General features: G+C 36.4%; 1 protein-coding gene across 5 annotated transcripts in view; it reads right to left on the bottom strand.

Annotated features, from left to right (window-relative positions):
• FOCAD (focadhesin) overlaps positions 1-14368 on the bottom strand; it is a 329244-nt gene that overhangs the window by 127969 nt on the left and 186907 nt on the right. For all 5 annotated transcript variants that reach the window (XM_053571667.1, XM_053571636.1, XM_053571657.1 and 2 more), the window contains 3 exons: positions 5887-6021; positions 1562-1612; positions 616-699 (listed from right to left, as the gene is read on the bottom strand). In XM_053571667.1, the coding sequence (XP_053427642.1) occupies positions 616-699; positions 1562-1612; positions 5887-6021 (270 nt within the window). The remainder of the gene's footprint in view (positions 1-615; positions 700-1561; positions 1613-5886; positions 6022-14368) is intronic.

The following is a 14368-nucleotide window of genomic DNA, read 5'->3' on the forward strand; positions in this document are numbered from 1 at the left end:
CTGGATATTTAACAACTTAACATGACTTACTAATCTAAAGCTGATTATATTAAGTAGGTACTAGAAAAGATTGTATGCTTTTAGTTTTATCTAATACTTAAGATAATGACATATGTGCTAAACCTTAAAAAACGATGACATTCTTCATCTATACCATCATTTCACTAATAAACAGATTTTTTTCATATGGCAGCTCATTCATTATCACAAATAAAAATTTTTTTGACTACACAAGTAATATAAAATTTTAGTCTATGCAGACCATGCTTGGTTTAAGTCCAAGATGGTACTCCGAGGCAAGTGATTCCTAGTGTGGAACAGACAGACCTTCTGGAGCAAGCCATATGCCCAGTCACCTTAAGAGAATTTCATTTGTGTTTTAGATGTCTTCCATCTGCTTCAAAGAGACTTAAATTTATTATCTATGAAGGCAAAGACCTCTACAGTCAGTTACAGATTAAACAAATAATGAACGCGAATTCTTGCCTTGCATAGACAACATATTTGGAGTTACGCAGATATTTATCAGGTAAGGATCTCCTAAAACGGCAGATACCAATAAAATTGTAAATGTCAGCAAATTAAAGACATACTAGTAACAGCAGAAATGCCTACCTTTTCAGGCAGATGAAGAATAGTGTGTTCCCCTGCACTAAAGTGGGACAGAGATTTATATGCAGCATTTGCTACAACTGGGTCCTAGATGGGGAAAAAGAAAAATAAACAAATAAACAACATATATTGAACATCAAGCCTGGAGAAAGAATACCTTTCCTCACCAATCCCAAGGTTCTAGAGTCAGTGGTTCAAAATGGTTTTCAAGACTTGATCGAAAGGACATACACTAAGCAATTCACAAGAAAGACTGAAAGGGGCTTGAGGAGGGAAGTAAGAACCCTCCAACCCCCCCCCCCCAAAAAAAAATATATCAACATGGAACATATTTCTGGAGAATCAGCCCCAATTAAAAATAGAGAGAAAAAAAAGCACTGGGCCAGGGGATCAAAAGCATTTTTATCCATGTTAGGATATTCAATATATGGTAATACATCATTGCTCAGGTCTCATAAGCAACATGGCTTAGAGTCTGACAGGTTTGAGTTTGGATCCTGACTGACCACTATTAACAGGGCAAATTAGATTCTGGAATCTAAGCTCATTCACCCATGAGCTGGGTATAGTTGGGTATAAGTCACCAAGACTCTTCTCTACATTCCTTGGTTGAAAATGTCACCTAAAACTGGGACTGGACCTTTTGCTTGTTTGGTATGCTTCTAGGTGGATAGGGACAAAGCAGGGAAGGGGAAGGACCATATAAAAATATAAGATAATGTCAATAATCCCTCTTCACGTCTATCAGATTCACGAAGTATTACATAGCATGAGCAATTAATGGGCATAAATTGAGAATCATTTTTAAAATCAAAATTTATTTATAGTCACACTTTTTAAAAATTAAGAAGCCATCAATTCGAGGGAGTGATAAATATTGTTCTAAAAGTCTTACTTCCTAGTTCTTTCCCCAGCTTTGCTGTGATTCACTGACACCCCGTGTTAGTACCTTGTTTTGAGAGTGAGTCCAGAGGAAGCTGAGGACTTGAACTTTAAAATTCTGAAAAATTATCAAACACCAGAAAACAAATTTAAGTTAACTTTAAACTGAGAATAAGCAACCCAAAGTAGCAAATAATGGAAATTAAAACACTTTAAAAATTCTACCACCAGTAATTGACTTAAACTATATTCACCCACAATTTGTAAGATGTAAATACAGAAAGACACCCATCATCTAAACACATGGATATTCTAAACACACTGAGATTTTTTTTTTTAATTATCATTAAATTTAGAAAGCTAATCGTTTTTTGCTGACCCCTAAGTACTAATACAAATGTCCCTCTTTCGTGCCACTCTTCCTGATCCCTACCTGAAATAGAGTTTTCTTTTCTCCAAGCAGCCAGATGGCACATGGCATACTTTAGCATCTGGTATGATTAACTCCCTATTGGTTGTACACTCCTTATGGCAATGACTGTCTCTTTTTCTTTTCTTTTTTTTTTTTTTTGAGACAGAGTCTCACTTTTTTGCCCTGAGTAGAGTGCCATGGCATTACAGCTCACAGCAACCTCAAACTCTTGGGCTTAAGTGATTCTCTTGCCTCAGCCTCCCAAGTAGCTGGTACTACAGGAGCCCGCCACAACGCCTGGCTATTTTTAGAGATGAAGTCTCACACTTGCTCAGGCTTGTCTCCAACTCCTGACCTCAGGAGATCCTCCCTCCTCAGCCTCTCAGAGTGCTAGGATTACAGGCATGAGCCACAACACCCAGCCACAACTGTATCTTTTTCTTTTCAAAGACCTAGAGCACAGAGCCCAGACATTTTCCAAAGGATAACAAACATATACCAAATAACTGATTGATCACAAAAGCCATATATATTCCAAACTCAGTGTCTTCAGTTCAGCCACATTTCACTTTGTGCCCTTCTCAATAAGGTTCTCCTCTACCTCCTTGTGTTAGCAAATTCTATTCACAAACTTCAGTGAGAAGAATGAGTACATTAATTCTTCAAGACCCTAGTCCAATAGCATCACCTAAATAAAGTTTCCTTAGATTCCTCCTGTTTGTGACCCTCTCCACCACAATCTCACTGCCTTTTGATTAACTGTACTCATCAAATGTTGTAGTTATCATTGCCCATGTCTATTTTCTTTACCAACCTTTGAGCATCTGGAAGGCAGAGACTGACAATAAGGCATTATGGAAAAATACAGGCCATGGAGCTAGACAGTATTAGGTTCAGACATCAGCTTTTTCTTAGCTTTTTAAGACAATCTTGGTCAAGTTACTTGCCTTTCACATAGCAGATACTCAAATAGATATTTGTTTAACAAATGGGTTTAGCTTTATGATTAAAAAAAAATAAAAAATAAACTTCCTATCAGATATTAGAAGTAATTGGTATAAAATTAACTAGAAGAGTGATAGGGATTTAATAGTACTTAAACATAGTATCTCCTATATTTATTAGCATATCTAAGGCCTAGAATAGTTTTAATAAATATATTCTAAGTCAATGAATAAATATACCAAACAGTATGCAAATCAATTTGGAAAATATGCTGTAATTGAATCATGGATTCTATTTTCAACAAGCTTACAGTTTAATAGGCAAAATTATTTATTTATACATATATCCATAGGTAAAATAGAAATATTCTTAGAACAGTCTCTAAAAAGAAATTTGGAAATAATAAACTCCTGCTTGCAAACAAATTCTCAAAGGATAGAATGAATTAAAAAAAATTTACATTTCCTAAAACAGATTTTAAAATAAGAGATAAAAGAGAAAGTAATTGCAGATAGGAAGAATAACATTAACAAAGGAAAAGAAATAGAAAAATTTGGAGGCAGGTAAGGAAACTGAAGGTGCTTTAGTTTTTCTGGAATGCACGATGCAAAACAAGAAAATGATGCCAGTTTCTAAAAGGTTTTATGGGTTTGGTAAAAAGAGGCTGGATGTCGTTTTAGGCAAACATAAGGCACTGAAAAGACTAGGAATGGAAGTAACCTAAAAAATGCTTTGGGAAAATTAAATTCAACTCTGGCTCACATCCAGACAACTTCTAAGCAATTAAAAGAAAACAAATTATTGGACACACACAAAGAGAGGTGGAAAAAAGGAAAGGAAAAGGGAGAAAAGAGAGAGAGAGGAAGGAGGGTCGCTCCATGAACATCTCTTCACTTCTGCTTCCAAAAGGACTATGATCCCTGAGAGCCCTCCATCAACCGGGAGGGTGGAGAAGGACAGAATGGCCCCAAAGCAGTCTGCTGAAACAGCAGAGGAATCCTAATGCTGTACAAGCATGAAGATAAACCAAAATAAGGTACCACTAGAAAAAATATAAAATCTGAAAGAAAAAATAATGTAGTCCAAAACACAATTCACAGCCATGGCTAAGCAAACATAAGAAACCAACACAAAAACCACTTCATAAACTAAACTGTAAGAAAATCTGAATAACTCAGAGTACAAGCAGTAGGAAGGTATATGATTTCAGCCCCAGAAGGCATGCCGATATGCCCTCCTTTGTTTTTTAGTCTTAGCTCCTTATCAGTTGCCCTGCAGACTGCCTGACAATAGAAGGGCAAGTAGCTACAAATAATAGCCATAAAAAAGATTGTTCACCAGAACTATATACTCAAGGAGGCATGAATTGATTCTTTTTTTAATACCCTAAGACAAAAGCTCGCAGGTGAAAACAAACTCAAAATACCCCATATTGCATGCACCAGCTATTCTCTCAGTATGTCCCATGTGCCAGGCACTGTGCTCGGTATTACATGTCAGTAAGGATAGATTTGATATTATTCTTTTCCTTTCCATAAAGCATAGGTAAGATGTTTTAATGAGAAAACAAAAACAAATCCTGGTCTCAAGTTCCTAGCCAAAGGTATTCAAAATTAGTTTTTCCCTACCATCTCTTCTAACTGCCACTTTATTTGTGACCATGTCATAAAAGCCAATTTAAAGATTTTTTTAAGTTTAAATCTTTTTAATAAATACATTAAACAATCAAGTTAGTCAAAAGATACTCAATACATACTTTCCTTATATTAAACAAGCTAATTTTTTAGTACAGTGTAAATATACAAATATATGCAATACACATATGTTCACAAAAGCTCAATGTGCAGCATTTAGAATGGCTTCTTAGAAGATGTCTTATTCTATAAGCCTGTCAAATTACATGATCTAAAACATATAAGGGACTATTTGCAATCTTATTATTGGAGTGGTAGTTTATCAAAGCGTATGAAGCCCTAAATCATACTAAAAGTTCAAAACTATAAATGAAAATCAATTGCTGTTCTTCAAAGGAAAAGAGGTGAGCATGTAAAAAAATATATGGCTAACAAAAGTGGAGACATAAATGTAATTCCCTCATTTCACTTGAAGAGACAAGGAGGAGTATGTTAAGCAGCAATATATGGCTCTTACAGCAAAGAATCTTCCACCAAGACTTTCAACTCATTACACGGACAATAATCCTTAAACTGGGAAAGTCTGTCTGTCCTGCCTTTGTTAAAGCCTTTGTAACTTATTTTCTAGAACTTATAACATTAACAAAATAATTTTAAGCAGTTGGTATTATGAATTCTATTAGTTTAGAAACACTATTTTTAAATATTGACCTTTTAAAATCCTAACCATACTTTCATAATAGATATTCGGGGCCGGGTGTGGTGGCTCATGCTTGTAATCCTAGCACTCTTGAAGTGCAAGGCAGGAGAATCGTTTGAGATTAGGAATTCAAGACCAGCATGAACAAGAGCAAGACCCCATCTCTACACAAAATAGGCAAAAATTAGCCAGGCATGGTGGTGTGTGCCTGTAGTCCCAGCTAGTCAGAAGCTGAGGTAGGAGGATCAGTGGAGCCCAAGAGTTTGAGGTTGCAGTGCACTATAATGATGCCACTGCACTCTAGCCTGAGTGACAGAGTGAGACCCTGTCAGGAAAGAAAGAAAGAAAAAAAAAAGGAAGGAAGGAAGGAGAAAAGGGAAGGAGGAAAGGGGAAGGAAGGGGGGCAAGAGAAAGAAAGAAAGAAAGAAAAACGAAAGGAGGAAAGAAGAAAGAAAAAAATTGGTATCCTTTAGTAAATAAGTCTTAGAAACAATGTTGATACAGAGGTACCTACCTCTCTTGCCCTGCCTCCCTATCCCTCCTGCTCCTAAGAGTCCCTACATATCAACACATTCTTACAACAAAAAATGCTAAGGGACTTTTGTAAAACAAAAGATTATGAATATTTATTTCAAAAGTTACCATAACACTCATCTTTCCGTTGCAGAAAAAAGCCACTTTGTTGCACTCCAAATACATACCTCATATTCAGCTGTATTGACTGTTAAGGAGGGAACAAGCGAAAACAGTTCACTCAAGGTCTTCAAAATGAGAGGTCTTGTGTCGCAACTCAGCTTTGGGGAGAGAGCATTCCAAGTGGAGCGGATGCAAACAACCTGTTAAGTAATTTAAAAAGTTCATACATAACAAAACCCCAGCTCATATGAAGCCATTAATTACGAGCACTATCATTAATGACAAGCAAACAAGAAAAAAACAAGAACATTCCTAGAAATTAAGATTTGATAAAGTACCTTTCCAAAAAAATTATAAACTGTTAAAGATGCAGCCTGTCTGACACAATTGCTTTGTTACTGCTTTGCTTTGGTTAACCAATAACTCTCTCATTCTCACACACACATGCACACAAACAAAAGTAACTCCAATGGGCAATATGCATTGCTGAAAAAGCGGAAGTTCCCTGATACAAGGAAGGGTAAGATCATGCTAGCACATTTCTAAAGCCAGGTATCCACAGTTCTAATTTTTTAGCCCTGCTGAAACTACATTTAAAATAATAATGTAAGACATTTTAAAAGTCATTCAGATTTTTTAAAGAAGCTATTATAAATCTCAAACCTAGCAAAAATGTTATTTTTAACTTGATCCAATTTCCTAAAACTAAGTATTCTTTATTCATTTTGATATCTGGTTTTACAGATATCAAATAGTTTAAGTTCAGTACCAACAACAACAGATGATTCTTTCACTGATAGATATCTTTTCTTTCTTTTTTTTTTTTTGAGACAGAGTTTCATATACTGCCCTCAGTAGAGTGCTATGGCCTCATAGCTCACAGCAACCTCAAATTCTTGAGCTTAAGCCATTCTCTTGCCTCAGCCTCCCAAGTAGCTGTGACTACAGATGCCTGCCACAATGCCCAGCTATTTTTTTTGTTGTAGTTGTCATTGTTTGGCATGCCCAGGCTGGGTTTGAACCCACCAGCCCCAGTGTATGTGGCTGGCACCCTAGTCACTAAGCTACAGGCACCAAGCAACTGATAGATATTTGACTAAAATTTTAAAACTGAGATAGACAGGAAGAGTACCAACACATATCAATTAGAGTTTAACAAGGATTAATCTTTCTAAAATTCTCAAGTCTCAGCGCCTGTGGCTCAAGGAGTAGGGCGGCGGCCCGGGCCAAAAACTGCAAAAAGAAAAAGAGAAAGAAAACATTAGCTGGGCATTGCGGTGGGCACCTATAGTCTTAGCTGCTTGGGAGGCTGAGGCAAGAGAAGCGCTTAAGCCCAGGAGTTGGAGGTTGCTGTGGGCTGTGATGCTACAGCCCTCTTCTCAGGATGACAGCTTGAGGCTCTGTCTAAAAAAAAAAAAAAAAAATTCTCCAGTCTCTTCTCTTAAATTTATCTCTATCCATAAACGCCAGTTATTTAGAAAAACTACATGTGCTAGTAAGAAGTCAAAGATAAATTCGTAATATATACTTAAGGACACAGATTAAGGAGAGATTCAAAGGAAATGACAGTAGCAAGAATATCTGTCAGAAACTTGGATTCAGTATTTTTATTCTTATTTTCTACTTTCAATGAAACAGAAAAAATAATGGTCTTTGACTTGAGCTCAACTAACATTTACTAAGGGAAATAATATAGGTCCGGGATGACAGCGGGCACATTTATTATAAATCCTCAGTGTGAGAAATAAAAATTCTTTAAAAGCTACCAGTTCAGTACCAAGAACATAACCAGAGAGGTAAATAGTACTAGAAGAAAAAATAACATGTAATATAATCTTCCAAAGAATTTACCACTTTATTGAAAAGAAAGAAAAGGGTATGAATTCCCTGTTACTAGAAAGAAAGAGGTTTATGACAGGAATTTTGAACAATTTTTAATAGAAAACAATTTCAAGAGGAATCCATAAAAAATAGTTTCAAAGGGAATCCAAATGTAAACACGCAGATATCAGTGGGTGGGAGTCGCCAGGAATGGTGTTAAAAGATAAGTCTTAAGAAGAGATTAGGAGAGGGAATGGACAGCAGTCACATGAGCATGCCGCAAGGAAATGGAAAGCAGATCCGACACCACGAAGCCTGTGGGGAAAGGCGGGCGCATCACAGAGCACCAAGCATACCAAAGGAGTCTGAACTAGAACCAACGAGAGAAGGTGGCCCAGAGATTTCTGAATTGAGAAACACAAAAAATTAAAAAGCTACTCATAAAGGATTTGTTTGATAATCTGATAGCCAAAGCCAAAAAAGCAGTGATGTCATCAATCGAGTCCCTATTTCTCACTGAGTCTCTAACACATAAACAGACTCCAGCATTTTCCCAAAACGTCATGCTCAGTATACTCTGGAATTGTTCATGCTTTCTCAAGTTCAATGTCCACTCACTTCCAACCTATTCATTCAAGACCTAGTTTAAAACCCACTTCCTCAATTACGTTTAAGTTTTCTCTTGAAACACAAGCCCTCATTTTATCCCTTCTTTGCCTCCAACTTCTAACACTTAAAACTCTGTGCCACCCAGTTTAGCATTTAATTAGATACTGCCTGGTATTTCACTATTTTCATGTATGGAAATTATCTCCTCAATTAGATACTAAGTTCTTAAAAGACAATGACAGTGTCTTAAGATTTTTGTTCCCCACTCACATAGCAAGGCAATAAGACTATAACAAATTATCAGTACTCACCAAGTCCTGACGACATTGGAACACTGAGGAACAGGAAACATGAGATCAAGAATAAAAGAATTAAAACAATTTGGCAAATGAATTGGAAAGTGAGATGCTGGAACCTACAGACCTGGTGGAATAATAGCAACATTTAAGAAGGAAGGAAGCTGGAAGGAGGAGCACATTTGCAGGAGATGGGGTACCAAGAGCATCAGTTCAGTTTGAGATATGTTTAACTTGGGTTGATGGAAAGACATCGGAACAAAATAACCCACAGGGAAGAGAAAAGAACACAACTCAAATGGGAGGTTGCTCACAAAAGTTTTGTCAGTGGGATGTTTCTATAATTTAAATTACCATGAAGAGGTATGCTTCATGTTGCCACAAATATTCTGATGCACTTTGTGCATTAGCACACATCACAAAATCCCAAAACCAGAGATGTTGGCATGGATGTGGAGAATAGGCAACACTTCTACACTGCTGGTGGGAATGCAAACTAATACATTCCTTTTGGAAAGAAATTTGGAGAACACTCAGGGATCTAAAATTGACCTGTCGTTGGATCCTGCAGTTCCTCTAGTAGGAGTATATCCAAAAGACCAAAAATCACTTTGCAAAAAAGGTATTTGCACCAGATTATTCATTGCAGCTCAAGCCATAATAGTCAAGTCATGAAAGAAGCCCAAGTGTCCATCAACCCATGAATGGATTAATAAATTGTGGTATATGTATACCATGGAATATTATGCAGCCTTTAAAAAGATGGCGACTTTACCTCTTTTACGTTTATATGGATGGAGCTGGAATATATCCTACTTAGTAAAGTATCTCAAGAATGGGAAAAAAAAATATCCAATATACTCAGTACTATTATGAAACCAATTCATAATCACTCACAATTTCGTATGAAGAATAGATCACAACTAAGGCCCAAGATGAAGGAGAGGGGTGGGGAGGGAGAGGGGAGGTCAGATCAAGGGAGGATGAATGGTGGGATCACACCTATAGTGCACAATGCAAGGGTACATGTCGGATCTATTAGTATAGAGTATAGATATATTAACACAATAATTAAGTAAACAAGATGAGGTATATATTAACCAGTGTGATGTAAGCATTACTAATTCTATATGAAATCAGCACACTGTACCCCATAAGTGCATTAATATATACATGATGTATGTGTTCATGATTTAATTTAAAAAAATTTAAAAAATATATGTCAAGATAACAGGAAGAACAGCTTCTGCCAACCAAGAGGCAGGCAGATAAATTTCCAGACACTATTAAGACAATCAAAAAGGAAAAATAACATCTTCTGAACAGATTTTCAATGCAGACAAAAAGCCCTATTCCTGGGGAGGAAATGACACAATGGACATTTATTAGTAAGGAAGAGAAGCAAGGACCAGGATTTACGGTAGGAAGGAATAGGCTAACTCCTGTTTTGTGCAAATGCAGTCAGGTTTATGATTAGGACTGCTCTTATCTATAAAGTTGCTAACCTACAAGCCTTGAATGGAAAAGACAGACACTAGCTCCCAGCCTTTTGTTTGTACAAGAGGAAGACCCGGACAACAAGAACCCTTTTTCTTAATGGGTTCCATCAATACTTTGTCCCTGAAGTCAGTAAGTTACCTGGCAAATAAAGGACAACCTTTTAAAATTCGTTGATATTGGGCAATGTCCCCGGCCACCGCAGAATCCATGAGTTCAACAATGAACGTGCTAAAGTGGTCTGCTCTTGTCCCCAAACACAAACATCCCTAATTTGGTCTCTAGATCAGGAATAAAGACTTTCAAGGCTCATACACATGGTACCTTATGAAAAGAACAGTCAACACTACAGAAGAAAAATTGTCAGCACCTGGATAGTGAAAACATGATTGCTGGGCATGGTGGCTCATGCCTATAATCCTAGCACTCTGGAAGGCCAAGAAACAAGGATCCCTTGAGCTCAAGGCTTTCAGAAAACATCATAAAAGTCTAGAATGATTACACCTTTGAAGATATCATCCCTGTTATAGAAAAAGTCGTGAAGGCCTTCAACCAAGAATGATAAACTCCTGCTGGAGAAAATCATATCCACATCTTGTGCAGGACTTCACAGGATTTATGACAGATCCAATCAAAGAAATTAAGAAAGAGATTGTGGATATGGCAAAAAAGGGGGTGGAGGGTTTCAAGATTTGTATCTTGGAAAAATTTCAGAACTAAAAGACACAACACCACAGGAATTAATAGAAGATGACTTGACAGAGATGCGTGCTTCCGAACCAGGGTCAGGTGATGAGGAAGATGTCGAAGAAGCAGTGCCAGAATACAAATTGACATTCGACAGTCTGGCAGAGGGTTGTGATTATTCAAGACCACTTTTGACTTCTTTTATGATACGGACTTCTGTACGATCAGGCAATAAAACTAAGCAGAGAGTGAAAGAAGGATCAGTACCATATAGAAATATTTTTTTTGAGAAATGATAAAGAGAGAAATTACAATAAATCTCCATAAAGTTACACTGAGCATTCCTGACTTTCCTGCCGCCCCTTCCACCTCCTCCCCATCATGGACCTCCCCGTCATCTCTGAGACAGCAAAGCCAACCACTACTCTTCCTCCTCCTCATCTTGCTCAATGTGAAGATGACAAGGACCTTGATGATGATCCACATCCACTTAATGAACAGTACATATATTTCCCTCATCATGACTTTCTTAAATAACATTTTCTTCTCTCAAGCTTACTTTATGAATACAGTGTATGATACATGTAACATATAAAATATGTGTTAATCAGCTTTACGTTTTCAGTCAGTCTTCCCATCAACAGTAGGCTGTTTGAAGTTTTGGGGGGATCAAAAGTTATACACAGCACAGGAGGGGAAGGAGTTGACATTCTTAACTCCCAAGTTGTACAAGGGTCAACCATACAAAAAAGAAAATACTTAAAAGAATTAAAGATGTATGACAAGGCCTTTAATTCCTAGTGAAAGAATATGACATGATGTAAAAGAGGCAAAACTTGAAAAGGAACAAAAAAGACTCTCCAGAAATAAAAAATGTAGTCACAAAAACTATAAACCCAATTAACAGAAAGTTACCCTAAACTTAAAAATTTTAAAGGGAGATAAGGTAAAAAATGTAAAAAAAAGAAGTTAAAAGTCATGTAGCATTGAATGAGATAATCTTTCTTATGTTTATCAAGTATTTCAAAAGGAGTTGAATTTTCATACAGTCCTTGGAGAAGTGGTTAGAATAGGGAAAATATAAGTTTGAAATACCTTATTTTGCCAGAAAATAAAAGAAGTGTTCAAAAAGGATGTGGATTTATTAAAAGAGCATAGGAGCCAATCAGAAAGGTTTAGCACACAATGGCTAAACCTTTAATAGTTTGAACAAAAACAATAATGGTAATTAGATTATAATTTATAGCATAAAATAAATATCCATGAGTCCAAAGGACATAAATAAATAATTGAATAAATAAATAAATAAGGGAGAAGCAGCAGCTCTTCCTTATAGAAGAATTGCATTAGTAAATACAGAAGCAATGAGAAACTCACCATTAGGCAACACCACAGGAATAACTGTTGTAAGCAAGACCTATTCAAGGACACCGAATGCAGTAGACGAAAGTTGGAGGACAACAATTGTATACTCTCGAAGTATCTCCCCCAAGATATTTATTAATTACAAAAGACAATATAGTAACCTTGCAGTAGATAAATCCAGTATACATTACCTTAACCAAGTAATCTAGGTTAACATCACCAGGAATAAAGCCTCTCAACATCACAGACTCCCTGATACAATGATACAGGCACATTGTACAATTTTTGTAATATTCTTACCCCCCAAAATGCATAACCTTAATATAATCATTAGAAACCTTCATATACACCCAAATTGAAGGACATTTTACAAAATAACTGAAGAGGACTCTTCAAAAGTATCAAGTTCATGAAAGGCAAGAAAATGAGGAACTGATATAGATTAGAAGAAAATTTGGAAAGATGACAACTAAATGCATTGTGGGATCCTGGATTCAATCCTAGAAACAGGATATTAGCAGAAAAAAAGTGAAATCTGAATAAAGTCTGTAGTTTACTTAAAAGCTCTGCATCAGACTTAATTTCTTAGTTTTGATAACTATACTATAGTATGTGAGCAAGAAGTTAACACTACAGGAAGCAGGGTGAAAAAAATATGAAAGAAACTTCCATACATTTTTCTTTTGTTTTATAACAATTTTGAGATATACTTCACACACCATACAATTCCCCATGTAAAATGTACAATTCAATGTTTTTTAGTATACTCATAGTTTTATGAATATCACAATCAATTTTAGAGCATTTTCATCATTCCTTAAAAAAATCCCACAATCATTACTCACTCTCCATTTCCTCCTAACCTACGCAAACGTAGGTAAGCACAAATCTACTTTCTGCCTCTATAATAATTTGCCTACTTGGGATCTTTCCCATAAATGAGATGAAACAATCCATGGTCTTCTGTGACTGGCTTCTTTCACTTAGCTTATTGTTTTCAAGATTCATACATGCTGTAGCAGGTGTCAGTACTTCTCTTTCTTGCCAAATAATATTTCACTATATGTATACACCTATTTTTGAAACTTTTCTGTAAGTTTAAAGTTATTTCCAAATAAATGGGTTTTAAAGGAATGAAAAAAGCACTACTTAAATAAAGACCGAGAATTTCTAGAATCAATAAAAGACATTAATTACCTAATTTAAGTCCTAAGACAAATAAGTTTACATCCAGATACACTATAATATGACTGGTAAACACCAAAGACAAAGAGACAATCTTCAAAGCTAAAAGGGAGAAGATACCGACTGCCTACAAAGGAACAATTTAGAATAATAGATTATTCAAAATTAACAAGACTAAATACCACACAATAAAATCTCAAAAGTACTGAAGGAACTGCTGGCCTACACTACTAAATCCACCATTCAATAGTAAGGCAAAACAAGCAAACCGATCAATAATCCTGAGACAATACCTAGAAATCATGCACACATGGCATATGAATATTTATGTATAAATAAGACTCAGAATGTCTTACTTAGTTGTCTGTGAGATTTGGTGAATCCATCCCTTTCTGAGTGTTTGTGTCATGCATATTTTCTTGCCGGGGGGAATGATACTTTTCCCATGTTATTCTTCCCCAGGAATCTCAGCAGCACTGAGCAGTGCACATCAAGGAGACCCTATGCAGTGCACAACACTGGATGTCAGAAACCCCACGGTTTCCCATTCGGTAGACGTGTGACTATGGCAAAGTCATTAATCTCCCTCAATCTGTTTCCCCAGCTGCAAAATGGAAATATACTAGTAACACCTGCTCTGTGTATAGCACAAGGTTAACAGTCAAGGCCATATGGACACAATAGCTCGCAAATGTGCTTTATGCGTTGAAAAAGATGGTTACTGCTGTTATAACCAAAGAAAAAGTAATGAATCCCAAAAGAATCAGAGCCTTTCCTTCTAATTCCTGTGCTGTAAAAATGACTTTGTTCTTTTGCAGGAACAGATAGCTATCTCCTAATTTTACTTTGAAAAGCTATTTCTAGAAATTCCCCTGAACAGCCTACTCCTTTTGTCCCAAATCTTTACTCTAACAGAGGGAAAGTTCTATGGGGGGAAAAAAACCTTTTGGCTATGAAAACTGCCTTATTTGCCCTTTTCATAATGAAGGTAAAAGAAACTGCCTCCACAATGAAAGTACTCAAGTCATCATCATGCAGTGAAGCCCTCTTAAGCTAATTCAGTACACACAATTCATAAAACAGGATG

This window comes from Nycticebus coucang, chromosome 2 (assembly GCF_027406575.1).
Source record: "Nycticebus coucang isolate mNycCou1 chromosome 2, mNycCou1.pri, whole genome shotgun sequence".
Lineage (NCBI taxonomy): Eukaryota > Metazoa > Chordata > Mammalia > Primates > Lorisidae > Nycticebus > Nycticebus coucang.